This window comes from Clinocottus analis, unplaced genomic scaffold (assembly GCF_023055335.1).
Source record: "Clinocottus analis isolate CAN_PGR_092001 unplaced genomic scaffold, fCliAna1.0.p SCAF_17, whole genome shotgun sequence".
Taxonomy (NCBI): domain Eukaryota; kingdom Metazoa; phylum Chordata; class Actinopteri; order Perciformes; family Cottidae; genus Clinocottus; species Clinocottus analis.
The window spans coordinates 8388963-8405668 of NW_027175898.1; the positions used below are offsets into that span (position 1 = coordinate 8388963).

The 16706-nt window shown below is 39.5% G+C and overlaps 2 protein-coding genes across 4 annotated transcripts; one reads left to right on the plus strand and one right to left on the minus strand.

Moving 5' to 3' along the window:
• Positions 1 to 533: 533 nt before the first annotated feature.
• Positions 534 to 13558, plus strand: adam17a (ADAM metallopeptidase domain 17a). 2 transcript variants are annotated; one of them, XM_068580224.1, is made up of 20 exons: positions 534 to 748; positions 1101 to 1233; positions 2306 to 2439; positions 2706 to 2794; positions 3196 to 3385; positions 4644 to 4774; positions 5030 to 5116; positions 5863 to 5988; positions 6562 to 6706; positions 6869 to 6960; positions 7379 to 7531; positions 8103 to 8302; positions 8423 to 8526; positions 8666 to 8800; positions 9030 to 9160; positions 9330 to 9408; positions 9582 to 9670; positions 9835 to 9894; positions 10898 to 10934; positions 11899 to 13558. In XM_068580224.1, exons 1-20 carry the CDS (start codon positions 643 to 645, stop codon positions 12282 to 12284), a joined length of 2607 nt encoding a protein of 868 aa, XP_068436325.1. In that variant the 5' UTR covers positions 534 to 642; the 3' UTR covers positions 12285 to 13558. The 2 variants fall into 2 exon arrangements, with proteins under 2 accessions (XP_068436325.1, XP_068436326.1); XM_068580225.1 differs by lacking the exon at positions 10898 to 10934 and having other exon boundaries at positions 11899 to 13557.
• Positions 12345 to 15697, minus strand: iah1 (isoamyl acetate hydrolyzing esterase 1 (putative)). 2 transcript variants are annotated; one of them, XM_068580227.1, is made up of 6 exons: positions 15552 to 15697; positions 15378 to 15430; positions 15102 to 15253; positions 14483 to 14644; positions 14253 to 14374; positions 12345 to 13877 (listed from the first exon to the last, which is right to left on the minus strand). In XM_068580227.1, exons 1-6 carry the CDS (start codon positions 15612 to 15614, stop codon positions 13743 to 13745), a joined length of 687 nt encoding a protein of 228 aa, XP_068436328.1. In that variant the 5' UTR covers positions 15615 to 15697; the 3' UTR covers positions 12345 to 13742. The 2 variants fall into 2 exon arrangements, with proteins under 2 accessions (XP_068436328.1, XP_068436327.1); XM_068580226.1 differs by having other exon boundaries at positions 12369 to 13919.
• Positions 15698 to 16706: the final 1009 nt, after the last annotated feature.

Consider the following 16706-nt stretch of genomic DNA (forward strand, 5'->3'; position numbering starts at 1 on the left):
CAGGAAATTCAATTTAATTCAACAATGTTGTCAATCTGCTAATGTTTGTATTACATATTATAGAGTTTTTATGTTCTTGATATTTAGCATTTACTAAATTTACTGGCTTTTCTTAACGTCAATAGCAAAAGTACATATATTTTAGATTGCGCTTTTTCAATCTAGAGGTTTTTAAATAATTATAGTTTATCCTACTCTAAACTATTACTCTATTACATTTCAGAGGACGATATTGTATTTTTTAACACTATATACACTGGTAACTTTACTGATAAATTACCTATAAAGCGCTTTCCATGTGAAGAAAGAGCCGGGAAGATGTTCGAATTGGGCAGCAAAAAGTATAAAATACCCCCAATTGTCGATATTTTATGCTAAAACTATGTGCTGTCCCATTTCAAACCTTCACACTCAACCATTTAGCAGGTGACGTCAGTAAATCCCCGAGGGTTCAGGGTTTAAGGCTTTAGGGGGGACGTTGGGATTGGGCCTGTCCTGTATCACGCCCTCTAAACCAGTAAGCGGATGTTGCCCACTCGGTGCACTTCCGGGTAGCTCAGCTAGCTAACTATTAGCTCTCCAGACAAACCGACTAAATTGTGACAATGACAGCGCTAGCATAGTTGATTGAGCTGCCAGAAAATGAGGAGCCTACTGTTAATTGCCTTTCTGGCTCCTTGTTGGGTTAACAGTGCCGTTAAACCCAGAGTTGTTACGGAAGATAATCACGAAGAAAACCCGGAATTCGGTAAGTAGCTTAGCAAGCTAACTCAAGTGATAGCGTTAGCAGTAACACTTAAGCTATCCTAACTGTTTTATGAACGAGTCGTGTTCACGATAATAATAATAATTATATATATATATATATATATATATATATATATATATATATATATATATATATATATATATATAGCGATTTTCTAAGTAAGATTACGACAATAATGTAATGCCTCAATATGTTGTCTTTATTTACAGTGACTATAAACACTTGTCAGCTGCTGTACGTCGGGCGAGAAAGCGGATTGTCAGCTCCAAATTGTTGAACACATATTATGCTTGGTCGTGTGTGACAAGTGTCGTCTCTCAATGTCTCCCAGATGCTCTGAACGCCATCCTGTCAGATTTCGAGGTGCTGCCGGTGTCGGGCCTCCAGCTGCACTCCGTAAGGAAGAGGGACGTCCACACCCAGTCCCACCTGGAGCGCTTAGTGAGCTTCAGAGCATTGCACAGGTTAAGTGACAGTTGCATACTTATACCTGACATAAGCCTACCTCCAAGTACAGTTGTTTTGATATGCAGTGAATGATGGTGTAGGATAGGTTTTTGGATATTTCCAGCTCTGTGTTACAATAAGATTAAAATGCTCAAACACATGTTGTAAAAAGTGCTTAGCTAGTTGACGTAATGTCGAGATCCCTCCTCAGCGAATTTCCAATGTAAAACCATATGAATTTGCACATTGGAAAAGTTGGTCACACCATAATATGCAAGTGTTATGTTGCAGTTAGATGCATTCAGTGTGGTAGAAGCTAAAGAGACAAATACAAATAAGTCTCAGAAACACCCAGCTGCTGGCTATTCACACAGCACAGATTATGTTCAACTGAACAGTGAAATGCCTTTGTCTACAGTGATAGGATCAGAGATCGGAAAAATCAAGAGGAGGGGACTCCCTCCGAACACATAGACTGAGCTATTGCTGTGCCGCTCAGACCAGTGAGGCATCGATCCCATCACAGCCAGCTAGTACCTTTTGAGACAGAGGCAGCCCTCTGGGGTCAAAATCCAGTCTTTTGCACTCCAAAATTCAGATGACAGCCAAATCTAATATGATGTCTTTGCAGTTAGAGTGGCTATTTAAACAAATTACTCTTTGAATAGACGATTTACTCTCTTTGTTACTCCCTGTAAAACTTTAGAAGAAAGACTATCAATGGAAAAAAAAAAACTCTTTTTAATTTTTTTTTCTTTTTTACAGCAACTATAATTTAAGAAGATAACCCCTTGAAGAATAGCAAGTAATATTATGCTTAGCTGATTTTTGGGACCCCTTCCACTTACATTGAAGTCAGGCAAGGGATCGCTTCAAAATCAGAATGAGTGGGCAGGACATACACCGACATACATCTACAATTACAGCGAAACAATCAATGATCAGACATTCATATTTTCTTACCTTTTTTCTTTTGTGGTACTAAATAGGTCCAACACACCTAATTCCATGTGACTCTCCACAATATTAAAAACAGCCATTGTATCATGTTCATGTTAATGTAAATATCATGTGTTGTATCTCTTTTAGACTTTTCAAGCTTTACTTGACCACCAACACAGGCCTTTTCACTGACAACTTTAAAGCTGTGTTTGTTGATAAACACGGGAGGGAGGAAAACTACAATGTTAATCTTCAGAACTATTTCACTGGACATGTTGTTGGTAAGTGTTATTCAATGATTAGAGATTCACTTATGTTTTTTGGAAATAAGATTTTTATTTTCCTGATTTTGCATGATTCCACAATAGTCTGTTTGCGGTCACAAATGATTAATTAAAGCTTAAGAAACAGTAGATTGATTTTTGAGACCTATTTACCAAATATTAGCAATACCTATAATGCTGATCTACTGCTTCGTTGAAATTATATTGACGAACAGAATATGTCAATCTTTTAATACAAGCTACCTTATTTGTGGTGTTTGCAGGTGAAGAGAATTCACGAGTGCAGGCACACATAGAAGGAGATGAGTTTTCTGCTCACATTCTAACTGATGAAGCTGAGTACAACGTAGAGGTAAGAAAAGTCAGCTGTGTTTAATCCAAATAGAGTTGTATTGACCGTTTGTGGGTATTCTTTTTTTATACACCTAACACTCAGCCTTTTTGTCCAAAGCCACACTGTTGAAGACTATAAAGATGCTTAAACAATACACTAATGTACATTAATGCCAGAAGAATGAGAAGTAATAAAATGTCTCCATTGCAATAATCCATGACATGGCATTCTTCTAAAATGCCTTACGCCACTTAACCTCCTATCTGTCTTTTTTTCTTGTTGTCATTCATTGGCAATATCTTTTATATTCTTTCTCTCTTTTTGTTGCACATTTTTTCCCCATCCTCTTTTCTCACTAAGACACTCTCTGATTCCTCATTTTGTTATCTAATGTTACCTGTCTTTATCTGGCCATTTAGCCGCTGTGGAGGTTTACAGATTCCCCTCCTGATGGCAGATTGCTGGTTTATCGCTCAGACGACATCAAGAATCTGACCCGCATCGTCTCTCCAAAAGTGTGTGGTTACATCCACGCAGAGGCTTCAGACTTACTGCCACCAACTTCCAGGATGGATTGGGACGGGCAGGAGGAGATGGAGCAGGAAAAGGGTGAGCTCTGCTGTCTGTTTTCCTTACTAGGAGTGGAGAGTCTTGCAAATGTGTGTGGGTATTTGTAGTAGAAATGTGTAGGAAGAGGACGGTATATAAAGCATTGGAGATCACAGATGTGGTGCAGCCTGAGCTCTGTGCTCTTGTTTGAGAAAAGCTGAGAGTAGACCAAGAAAGAGTAGGAGGATAACACATGTTTAAGGTAGAGAGGAGGAGGCTGTAGTAGTGAGACAAAGGATGTGGGTGTTAAGTTCTGTAACTGTCCCTTTTAATAAAATCCTTTGTTAAATCTAGCCAAAGTTATGCACATTCAGTACACACTGCTGACAAGTGGGTATTATGTAACATCCAAAGGCCTTTTGATTCTTTTGTGCTGTAAATGTAAAGAATATAGCAGTGATACTGTGCCAGAAATCTCTTAAACACATCTCACTGGCAGCTGGGTAAAACACTCATTGGGGACATAAGTTGAGGTGATGATTCTCATGGAGGAGGCATTCAAATTAATGCAGGCTCTGCTGCCCAATGAGATGACTCGGACTCGTCACCGGTCTCCCACTGCTTGTTGTGGAAGCCAGGGCAGCGCACACCCACACTTCTGAACAGTGTAAAAGCATGTATATGATGTAACGTTCAAATGGGATGTCTTTCTGTCGTCTGTTTCATTTTATATATTTCAAGTATTTGTTTGAAGAATTTGTTTTATAAAGTAATGAGGCATCTCACCAGACACACACGCATGATAGCGGAGAAATTGTTGAGGCATTCTGACGTTAAAACTGAAGTATTACGTTTACAAAGTTAGAACCCTGAATTGCAGATGTTAAGTCTTGTGTGAGCATCGCTTAATCTACTTGGAAAAGTCAAGTTTTGTGACTCAACAGAGAATGTGCATCCTTGTTTACTATGGTTGTATACAATATACTTTAGTACTTACTATTATGCACTAAACTATAAAAATAAATTGCTATTTAAATTGCTATTAACTTGAAGAACAGAGGCAGCTCTTAATCACTTCATAGGCAAACAAAAAAGACGACGTGCCGCTAAATGTGAAAATGAGGGCAATAAACAATGGGATACTGGAACATGGCCTCATTGTCTAATTATTCATGCATCTATCTATGTAGAAGTTTACCCGTGTATGTTCAAATGATATTTTTACGTTTTCTTTTTCTCTCTTTGTTTGCCTGCAACCATTTTTTCTTTATCTACCCTATTCCTTTCTCTCACTACTCCTGCTGTTTCTTCCTTGCAGGGTACCACCACAGAGAGAAGAGACAGGCACATGATCACAAGAAGAATACCTGCCCCCTCTTGCTGGTTGCAGATTACCGTTTCTTTAAACACATGGGCCGTGGACAAGAGAGCGTCACTCTCAACTACCTGGTCTGTCTTTATGATGCTGTGTACAAAAGCAGTGCAGAGAGAATTCACCGTTTAAAGATTTAACTTGCATCCGTAGGGTATAACATTAAACAGGACGAGGGCAGAATGTATGTTTTTGCCTCCCACAGTTTTACATCAGATTGACACACCTATGATGAAATGAAAAAAGTCAAAATAAGTGTCTGTTGTTGTCTATCAATTTCTGTACGTTAAAGATTCTTGCTATATAATTGTTCTTTTCTTCTCTCACTTCAGATTGAGCTGATTGATCGCGTTGATGACATATATAGGAACACAACTTGGGATGATGAATTTAAAGGCTACGGGGTCCAGATCCATCAGGTGTGTTTGGCCGGCTGTGTTTTGTAGTTCATTGTAGTTTGGTGCTAGTCTGACTTACGGAACAATTTGTGGCTTTTCAGCAGTAGACATCACTGCTCTCAGCAGCACAATAGCTTTGTTTTACATCAAGTCAGTCCCGGAAGTGGAGTTGTGAATAACACTGTCCCTCACTATGTTGAACGCCATTTTTAAGAGGAACTGAAAGCTTTTGTGTGTGCCCCGTGGGGTAATTTAATTTGTTCCACTGGCTCTGGGAATGAATAGAGACACTGTTTGTCATACTGTGAGTCTCGTTTTTCTCACTGAAAAGATATGCACTCATTTAGTCACTCTGAGTTGTTGTCCAATTTTCTCCATCATACAGGTCAAGAAGAATTTATAATGTGCTGCTTCTAATCCCAATACCTTTTTTAGGAAATGAAATTATGGCTTGAAACTCATACCCCAAAACAGGATCCCCTTCGTCCCCCCTAACTATGCATTCAAGTTTTGTTAAAGTTATTACAGATTCAGAGCCATGCCTGGCAAACTATGTTGCAGTTTGATGTAAAAATATTCCTGTAATAGTTAATTAATGATTTAAGGGGGAAATAAATCGACGTGAGTACGTTCTATATCCTAAAGTCTGGACTATGAAGTGTTTCACACAACATCAATCATGAGCCAGTGCAATAAGATTTGTTTAAATTATTTGAATACAATGTGTTATATTGTTAATAAACAGTGTCTCTGGTTACCATTCTCAGATCATCATCAACAAAGAGCCTACAAAGCCTCCCCGTGGCCATGCTGGCACAGGCTGGGTCCACTATAACATGGAAAACAGCCCTATGAGGGGGAAAGAAGTCTGGGATGTGAAGAGACTTCTTGAGGTAGGAAAGGGAGAACAAGAGAAAGATGTACATGTCTGGGAAACATTATGGGCCCTTTTTCAGTCAAAACCAGGGGACTGCCACAGATATCATTTGGGAATATGTTATTAAATTGTCCACAGAATGTAACATGTGTTCACAACAATTTGTAAAATGTACAATTGTGCGAGACCTGTAAAAGCTTATCAAAGATAGATCCATTTATTTGGCCGATAAGTAACAAGAAAGTTTAAGAATGTCAAAGATTTGACAAATACAGATTGGATATATAGATGCCCTGCTCAGTACAAACTTCACTCCAAAACCTTGTAAAAAAAAGGTAAATGTTTTTGCCACAACACTGCTGTTCATCCTTAAAGTGTATACAGTCTGGTTTATGAGATACATGTGACTTTAAGTGATAGTATTACAAATAGTATAATAGCTGAATTTTCATCTGCGTGTCTAGATTAATTCATACAGTCAACGTCAGTAAAAGTTTTTGTGAGTCTTTGTGAGAAACGGTGTAAAACTAACTTTGACAATTACAAATGTTGATATAATTGATATGATTTTTTTGTTTTTGCCCTTCAGCAATTCAGCTCCGACATAGCTGAGAACGCCTCCACTGTGTGTCTTGCCCACCTGTTTACCTACCAGGATTTCGACGAGGGCACACTGGGCCTGGCCTATGTGGCTCCCTCCAAACCTCAGGCCCTGGGCGGCCTCTGCCCAAGACGTAAGGATGTGTCACTTAGTGACAAAAGTGCTTTGTTTTGATAAGCTAATAATTTTATGTTTTATAATTCAACTTCTACATTACTAAATGTTGAGTGGAGCCCTGGGCTTTTGTAAATCAAAACAGGTTCTGACGTCTTGCGTTGATTGTGTTCTTTTGTAGCGTACTACCCATCTAACTCTGCAAAGAAGCCCAGTTACCTCAACACCGGTCTGACTAGCACCAAGAACTATGGCAAAACCATCCTAACAAAGGTGCGTTTTATTTTTCAATCATTATCTTTGATAAAACTAATTATTAGCTGCTCTCAGTTTCAGCCAGGATGTTATGCAACATGTCACCCTGCCAAATGCAGACTGTAAGTAGAGCAGACACACCTTTTTGTGTGGGTGTTATGAGTAATGATGTTAACACTGTTGCATTTTGACACCTCAGTTGTCAGTATATTGCTTGTTCCTCAGCACAGTTTACAGTTAAGTTTCAAAACATCAATGTAAGCTTAGAGGACTTTTTTTGTTCGTGAAATAATTGTTTGTGAATATACAACAAGACACAGTGTCAGTCCTCCATTTGTTGCTTAATGGAATTTAGTTTTTGTGCGATTTTATTCTCGATTGAATAGTAAACTATATGTTTCAATCAAATAACTCTGGTTTGCCTGTGTTCCATCAGGAGGCAGACTTGGTGACCACTCACGAACTGGGCCATAACTTTGGAGCAGAGCACGACCCTGACAACATCGCTCATTGTGCTCCCAGTGACGACCACGGGGGGAAGTTCGTCATGTACCCTATTGCTGTGAGCGGAGACCATGTCAACAACAAGGTACCCTCTCAAATAGTGAACATGTAAAAAGTGATGTTAAAACTAACAGAAGCATCACCATCTAAGTGCTAAATAGATATATAACAAACAATGCTGACAGGTACGAGGATACTAATACTCTGGATGTATTGTAGTTTGTTGAGGATTTTAGTGAGTCACAATTGTTCCTGTGAAATCTTATGACAGACAGTAAATGTACTATACCTCTTCCGCAACTAACCTTTACAGCTAATATGTATATGAGATTTTTCTTTTTTTTGCTGCAGTTAAGGGTGAAAAGTTCTGCAGTTTATTTGTGACTTGTTCTGCACTTGAAACGAGACCTTTTTAAAAATGTCTGTGAGTGCTAAAAACTAAGTTGAATAAAATCAGTATGCATTGGTAAAAAAGCATCCAATGGCCATAAAACAGCTTGTGTGATTGTATATTCATGCGACGCTTTAAGACAAGAATCCTGAATGTTTCACTGCTTTATTCACTCAGCTTCATAGCATCACCGTTCACAGTTAAGCGTAATACATCCACTCCTAGTTAAAATCTAACCCTCATCTGTTTCTACTTCCTCCAAAAGCGCTTCTCCAACTGCAGCAAGATCTCCGTAGGAAAGACGTTGCGTTTCAAGGCTCCTGTGTGCTTCAAGGAGAGGAACAGCAGGGTATGTGGCAACTCAAGAGTCGAGAAAGGGGAGGAGTGCGACCCCGGCCTACTCCACCTCAACGATGACCCCTGCTGCACAGCTGACTGCAAATTCAAACTTGCCGCACAGTGCAGGTATGAGACCCAAAAGACGCATAACCACTGAAAACATGCTCAAACATTGGATTTTAAGATGGCATGACATATTTGTGTTCCTAGTTTGAAAACATTCACATGTCTCTGTTCTCTCCTCAGCGACAGAAACAGCCCTTGCTGCAGGGGTTGCGTGTATGAGCTTGCAGGAACAAGGTGCCAGGAACCCATCAGTGCTACCTGCAAAGGAATATCATCTTGCACAGGTGGGCGCCTCCTGCTGGTCTAACACAAGACCTGCAGCACTTGAAGACTGTTAATTTGATGTTGGGTCCATTTATATATATTAATAAATAAAACATATTTTGAAAAACTAGATATCTCTACCTTTCCCTCGCACCTTAGGCAACAGCAGTCAGTGTCCACCTCCTGAAAACGCGGAGGACAACACCGTGTGTGTCGACAGCGGCCGGTGTCACAATGGAGAGTGCAACCCGTTCTGTGAAGCCATGCAGAACCTTCAGTCCTGCGCCTGCAACGGTAAAGAGCAGCTCATTTGAGTGATATGTTCAAAATCATAAAAAAGTAAAACAGTCTTAAAAGATTACTCACATGTTTGAATTAAGGTTTTTTATTTGTTTTTAAATGCATATATATATATATATATATATATATATATATATATATATATATATATATATATATATATATATATATATATATATATCTTATATTAACATACACAATGAATCCCCTCTCACCTTTGCAGAGACAGAGAACTCCTGTAAAGTATGCTGCAGGGGAAAAGATGGTGCCTGCTCTCCCTTCATCCAGAACAATAGCAGTTTCCTTTATCTTCGCAAAGGGAAACCCTGCACCGTGGGCTTCTGTGACGAATCAGTGAGTCATCAATCTTTTATATCTGTTCACTCTGTCCTGCCATGTTTCCATCATGCTTAATATTTTGGTTTCATTCCCTGACACAGTCCAGATCTGAAAGGCCCATAATGAGATTGATTATTCTTTATTTGGCTATGTGTAGAGTGTCAACTTTCTCTTGTTAAAACAGGGAAAGTGCATGAAGCAGGTGCAGGATGTGATCGAGAGGTTGTGGGATTTCATTGACAAGCTGGACATTAACACATTCGGTAAGTTGGTTACAACAGACCCCTTTGAAATCTAATGAACTTCATGAAAACATGAGTCTTTGGGAAGTTAATCTTTTGTTCTTGTTGTTGATTGTATTCTTGTCGCCCTCCTTACCTTGGTCTCTCTGTTTTTCGTGTCTCCACCATCATCATAAACGCCACCTGTCCATCAGGAAAGTTCCTGGCTGACAACATAGTGGGCTCTGTCGTGGTGTTTTCACTTGTCTTCTGGATTCCTCTCAGTATCCTTGTTCACTGTGTGGTAAGAATCAATCAATTGACACTTGTTCCCATTGTTCTTCAGTGTGATACCTGACATTTTGGATTCGGGGTCCAGTTTGATGGTAGATCTCCTATTTACAGAAATCGCCTAAATAGTTTTTTAAAAAATGCTGACAATCCCATCTTTTTATGTTTCTGCCGCAGGACAAACGACTTGACGAGCAGTATGAAGATAACACAAAGTCCTTCTACTACCCTCCAAGTGTAAGTTCCTCATGTATCATGCATCTGTAAGATCCCACACTAACCTAACTAATACAGTCCCACATTGGTTTTTTAAACATGTTGTCATCTTAAATAGAGGAGGGAAGCGGGAAGGTGTTTTGTTCGTGTGGAGGCATTTGCCACTTTTCTGAATCTATGTCTAGATTCCTGCATCATTTGTCAGCTTTAAAATATGTGCAACCAAATGTGCATTTAGACAAAAATCTTGCTTGGTGGAAAGTAATTAAGCAGCATTAATAAAATAAGGATGTACTTCTTGCATTTTTAACAACAAATGTCTTTCCGGTATGTTTGACAATGATTTAAAAAAAAAAAAAAGCTTTGGAAGATTAAGAATCTTTACTTTGAGCTAGTATGTAACTGGCTTTTACGTTTCTTTTTTATTTAAATGGCCCTGAAAACACATGTTGTCAGTGTTTTGCTCAGAGGTCAGGAGTAGTTCATGAAGTGATCATAAAGTGCTGAAGTTAAAACAGATTACATGATGCATATTTGTACTTGTTTTTATGTCTGTGGTCTTTTCACTGGTTTGAAGTGCTCGATTTCAAATGGAAAAAAAATATTTTGTAGTTTTTGTGCCTGTCAGGATTTTGCAATATTTTTATTAAAATCTGAAAACAGATGTTGGGTTGTTTGCTTGTTCTACATGATTAGCTGAGCGTTTGAGTGTTTACACTTGTTAATAAACAAGAATTTCTATTTTTTTTAAAAAAACGTAACCTTGATTGTTGCCTATAATTATGAATACTTGATGTGACCGAGAAAGTTTTTAAACCGAACCAAATTATCAGGGGCTTCAGGAAATGCTTTTTGTGGCATCACAAGAGCCTCATGCCTTACTTTGAAATTTGACAGCATTTATTGTCTATTGGCTTAGTTTTGACAATACAGAGGTGAGAGCAGGATCCGTAGGGGCCTCACTGCCAGGTTCAAACTGCCAATGACCTGTTCATCACCCTTTCCATTGTCATTGGAACTGCAGCAGATGGTGGAAGTTTGTAGTAGAGCTCCCGCCATAGGTGAGTGCGTGTGCCATGGCTTGGTGTTTCGTTGGCATTGAGTCCATGAGGATGCATGGTCAGTGGCCCACGTTTGGAATACTCCGGCAGTCACTTCCTCCTTGATGTAATCACTGATCAGGTTTCACATTTCCAGCCCTCAAACTCTGCTGCTCCTTTAACCTTGAGAGATGAAGTGAGAGAGGCTCAAACTAAAGCTAATTAATGTGACTGGATAGCGAGAAGTGTGCTCTCCTCTGCACAGTCATACCTGATCAGAAATTACCTCAAGAAAGCAAGATTGCATTTTAGGAGTATTCAAACAGAAAGGACTGAACAGGTTGCACCTTGTTGTCGTTTGTGAAATCGGATGCGTTGTGTGTCAGCGTTTTTAAGTTTTGCATCTGCTGCTGTTAAAGCCACAAGAAGAAGAGGGAGATCTCCTTTAGGTGGTTGTTATTTTGATTTACCGTTTCTTTTTCTTTTTGTAATGGCTGTCTTCACTGTTTTTGTAGGTTTGATTGGGGACATGTGAAGTTGGAGGGTACATTCCTCTGTAGACCTTTGTCATGGCAGACATTTTGACTTGTTATGGCAGGAAAAGCACAGGAGCACTTAATCACATTAATGATGGCTTAAGTCCTGGAAGTGAGCATGCACGAAGCACGGCCCATGTGCTCCTAAATGGACGGCAGACATTATTAATATTTGTTACATCTCTGTTTAACACAAAATGTCCACTATGAGAAATGTTTGTTTTACTCTTTCCCACTTTTAAAGGGGCCAATGGGGATGATAATGGCAGATAGCATTTTACTAAACGTCTTTTAGTACACTAGGCTTTAAGGTTTCCATTATTAACTTTTTACTAACATGAAACTTAGTGATTTGAGCCTAATGGAGTAAAAGGGGAATGGATCGATCCTCAGTCGGAGACGATCATCTTTGATGTGCTTCGGTTTTACATGCTTTTCTTGCTCTTCAGAGTCAAGAAATGCTGAACAACCTCGAGTCAGCGTCCGTGCGCATCGTCAAGCTTCCTCAGCCTTCCTCCTCCTCCGCCGGCCGGATCGCGCCCTCCTTCCTGCCCCTGCAGCAGAGCCAGGTAGGGGCCTCTCCCGCGGCCAGCACCAGTACCCCGGCCCCCGACCCGAGCTTCGGCCTCACCCCGGACAGCACAGGGGGGCCGCGGATGGCCACCATCGAGGAGGACACCAGCAGCGACTCTCACCTGGGAGAGGAAGGCCTGTCGGACGATTTCACAACCGCAGGAGCCTCCTCGTCGGTTACGAAATCCTCCTACGAGGATCTGACAGAGCAGAACCCGTCAGCCAAGGACCGGAGGCGCCTGAAGAGGCAGGAATGCATTGACACAAAAGAGACGGAGTGCTGAGAGTAAATCCCCAGTACGTTTTTAGTTTTAGTACCAACATGGCACCAATACATACAAATATGTGTTTTAGGGAACATGCAAATACATGCAGCATTAAATGCATTTTTCTTATTCCAAATTGGACAGATTAAAGGTAATGGTAAACATGGTGTGGATATTGTTCGGTCAGCTTCAACCTGGATGGAACCACAGCACAGATATTACATGAGTAGTCCCGGTGAAACAAAATATTTACTGAATTTATTTCCGTTTTTTTTTTTCCTGGGGTGAAATACTGCTTTGTCTTTTCTAAATAAGTTAGTTGGCCAGATGCACCCTGGGAGAGCTAAATCTACTGAGGGCTGGTAGCCCAAACATGTCATGGTGTTAAATTATCTTAAACCCAGTGGTTTTGGGATAATGTCCCTAAATGCTGGCGCACAAAGTATTGTCAACATCCCTGGTCAGTTCCACTAACAGATTAACTAGTGAAAGATTAACATATCTTTGATGCTTGTTGTGATATTTTACTGTTTAAAAAGAAACGTTTCTGTGTGACATGTTAATCAGCAAACGACTTAAAAATTTGTTTTTAGTTTTTTCTGAACTGTACTTCCAGTATTTTTCCACATCACTGGAGAATTGAAATACGTTTTTATGTCTGTTCATACTGTGCTTAGTCATTAATAGTTTATTTTAAATATGTGCAGGCTTGTAAAACATTTCATTCACACTTAGAATGAACATTTCATACTGCACTGGGATGAGTGGTCATCTCTTTATAATACTTATTGTCCAGCTGTTGTTATATATTGTCTATATGAAACAACATGGTGCCTTTTCTGCTTTTGTGCCTAACTATCAAACTTCCAGTTAAAGAACATGAATACTGAATTCAATTTTAAAAGAAAGTTCCTGAGGTGCTTAAATGTTATTTTTTAGCATTTTGTTTTCTTTCCTCGTATCGATGTGAGTTATGCACCTCTTTATTTTATGCTGTCTCGCCACTGTTGCCTGCTGTATTACATGTTACAATTGTAGAATCTGTACTTTCTGTAGGTCAAGGTGAGAAAAAACAAAATGTCGCTAAGATTGTCTACTGGATTGATGAGAAAGATTGTACAAGCAGATGTCCTGTCATATATTCTGTGTGTATATTCTTAATATTTCTGTGTTTCTATGTCACCGGAGTTACTTTTTTTTTTAAGGTTTCTTGCTTTGAATCCCTACATGCATCTCAAAATAAATCTTTATTGTGCATTTTAAACAATAATACATGTTCTTTTAGTTGACATACTGGTAAAAACAAATCACTGCTGCTTCATTGTTTTGTAGCAGGGATGCAGTCCAGTGTCGGGCTCTGGTCACAAAAATAGTGCTGGTAAGCGCTTCATTCTCAACAGAACATCCAGCCATGGGGGATTTGGAGATATCTTCTAAAGCCAACGTCCTCTTCTTTACGGGTCACAGAGTAGACTGCGCTCGGGGCTCTTTGTATCCACGTCTCCCCAGTAAGGCAGGATGAAGGGCAGCTCAGCCACACGGCTCTCCAGCAGCTCCCACAGGTGCTGAGCAACAAACTGGTTCCCGTTCTGTGAGAGATGCAGCCCGTCAGACAGATAGACTGTGTAGTCCTGTGTGGCAGAGGACAAAACGGTGAGACTTTAGTTAAATGAGGAATATTTTAAGACTAGGTTTAGTCACTTATGCAGTCCTTCAAGTTTATTTCGTATTGATACATTTAAGAACACACTATTGACAAAAAGATTGTACATGTCCAGCAAACCTAAGTAAAGCTCAAATAAAGCTTTTCCCTGCTCATTTAATTTATTGGGGGTAAATGTGGGGGTTCAGTGTCTTGCTCAAGGACGACATGCAAACTAAGGGGAGATCAAACCGGCTACCTTGTGCTTTCAGAACGACCACTCTCCCTATGAGCTACAGCCGCCAGCTTAGCTATTACCCACCTGTCCATCTTTCTGCATGAGTGTCCAGAGGTCCAGGGCGACTGCACCACACTGACCGGCAACCTGGACACACGCCTCTGCGTACCGCCCCGCTGCAGAGTTGTTGCGATTGAGTGGACATCCTGAAAAAGACAAAGAAGCACTCGTAATCTCTGTTGGCATGAAATGTAAGGTTGCCCTCTGTGACTTTACAAATACAAGTGAGTGGAACAATTGTGGATGTGTGTTACCTTTCAGAATGCACTCCTTCTCCCAGGCTGGCTCGTAAAGAGGTGGAGGGGTGATGAATATAACTCTGTCTGCCGGCACTCCAGCTGAAGTCAGAATCCTGAGGATGTCCCTCAGGTTCTCTGAATACTCCTTCAGAGGGATGTGCTGTTGTGGGTTTTTATCTGCATGACAGGAACAGGCGAAAGAAGGAAATATCATACAGAAACAATAGGAAGGAATGCTTTATTATTAGTGACAATATTTGTAAAACCTTGTCATTTTAGATAATTCCAAAAGGTCTAAGCAGTCCAAGTCTAATTATTGATCTAACAGTGCAGATTTCTTGGTATATTGTATTGTAGTAACCTTGATCTATTATGTCAAACTAGGTCATAGTATATATAGTGTGTCATAAATCATAAAAAATGAGTCAAAAAAGTTTTTTATAAATGCCACACTATCATACAATAAGTGAACAAATATGAATGTGGAAAATATGCAGAGCGCACACTTAGGTAAGAAAAACATTTATAGAGATACATACTTTTGAAAACAGATGCAGAGAGTTTGCAGCAATATATTTATCACTCCTGGACTTCTTAAATTGTGATGAGAGAGGTCGTGTCAGTGAAACTGTACCTTCCAGGGAACAGTCGTTGGATCCAAAGAAGACAGTGACTGCAGCAATGTTGTTGTCTGCTGAGTTTGTGACGTTGAGGAGGCGAGGAAGGACAAGTTTAGCCCATCTGGAGTTGTAGCCAGACAGTCCTCTGTTCACAACATCACACTTCCTACAAGGAAACCAGGTCAGATTCAGATGTTAGTCAAAAGCATAGCATTTAGTTGTGCTTGTCATTTGTTCATAACTCTGGACGAGTGGAACAAAATGAGTTACTAGGAGCTAAAGATACTCACCGCGCTAGTTTGTTGGAGAGTTCTGCCCCCCAACCATTGGCTTGAAATGAAAACTGAAACAATCAACAGCACTGCGTTATTCACCACGAACATCAGCTGACAAGCTAGCAGCCAGTGTTAAGTATGGCTGACACGATATTAAAATCTTAAAAAATACGTTTCTCATACAACAACCTGTGTGATGGAGTCCCCAAATAAAATCACTTTGGGCCATATTACTCTTTTGAACGTAGACATTAGTAATTGGCTGCAATGTATATACTGAAAAAAAGCTGCACAGACTACACTTCCGGTTAGGGGCGTGTTTTATGAATGGGCGGAGGTTGGGACCGCTACCACCTTCACAATAAAAGCTGACTTCCGGGATGTATTTGTTTAACATCGTACCTTTTAAAAAATTTTTTTTACATGCAGTACATTTAGCTAAATAATGCATTAACACATTATCATATTATAAATGGAAACATATATTATAATTCGAAAATCAAAATCCGGATTTATATACATAAAAGTTAACAATTATCTGTATAATGCCATACAGCAGCAAAGCAAACACAATTCTCTTAAATGTTAAGTTGAATCAACACCTTTCTAAATCACAAAAAACACTGACAACTGAGTGGTACCAATATGTTTTGTGTTTGTTCGATGGTAATAGTTTCAAAGTTGTAGAATATCTCAAACTACATACATATGCGTTAAACATCTCGTATGTGACACAAAATAACTGAACATCATAGGCAGAAATTTACATATCGATTCCTTTGTATCGTGTAGTTACTGCGGTCAAGTGAGCCCTCATCCGCCGAGTGAGCCGCACGCATGAAAATAAATGACCGTCTATTCCCGGTGATACGGTATGATGGTCGACGGTGGCTTTGAGATGGCAGAAAAAAGCATTCAAACGTAATTTCCCAATACAGTATCACAATATTTAAACAGCTATGAAAACAGATCCTTAAATTTGTAAAGTAAAATTACAACGTAGTCTTGTTCAGACTGACCCCTGCTATGTCCATGTGTTTGGCCTTGATTTTACTGTACAGTTTTGGAAAACAATGACTTCAAAAAATCAGCTTACATGTAATAATGATATTCATTATGTCATAATTTCCAAAATCATATTATATATTGTTATTATATGGCAGAGGTCAGTCTGAACAAGAATGCGTTGTAATTTTACTTTACAAGTTTAAGGATCTGTTTTTATAGCAGTTTGAATATTGGAAATTATGACATTATGAATATCATTATGTCATTGAAGCTGATTTTGAAGTCACTTTTCTCCAAACCTGTACAGTAAAATCACAAGGCCATGTACATGTTCAT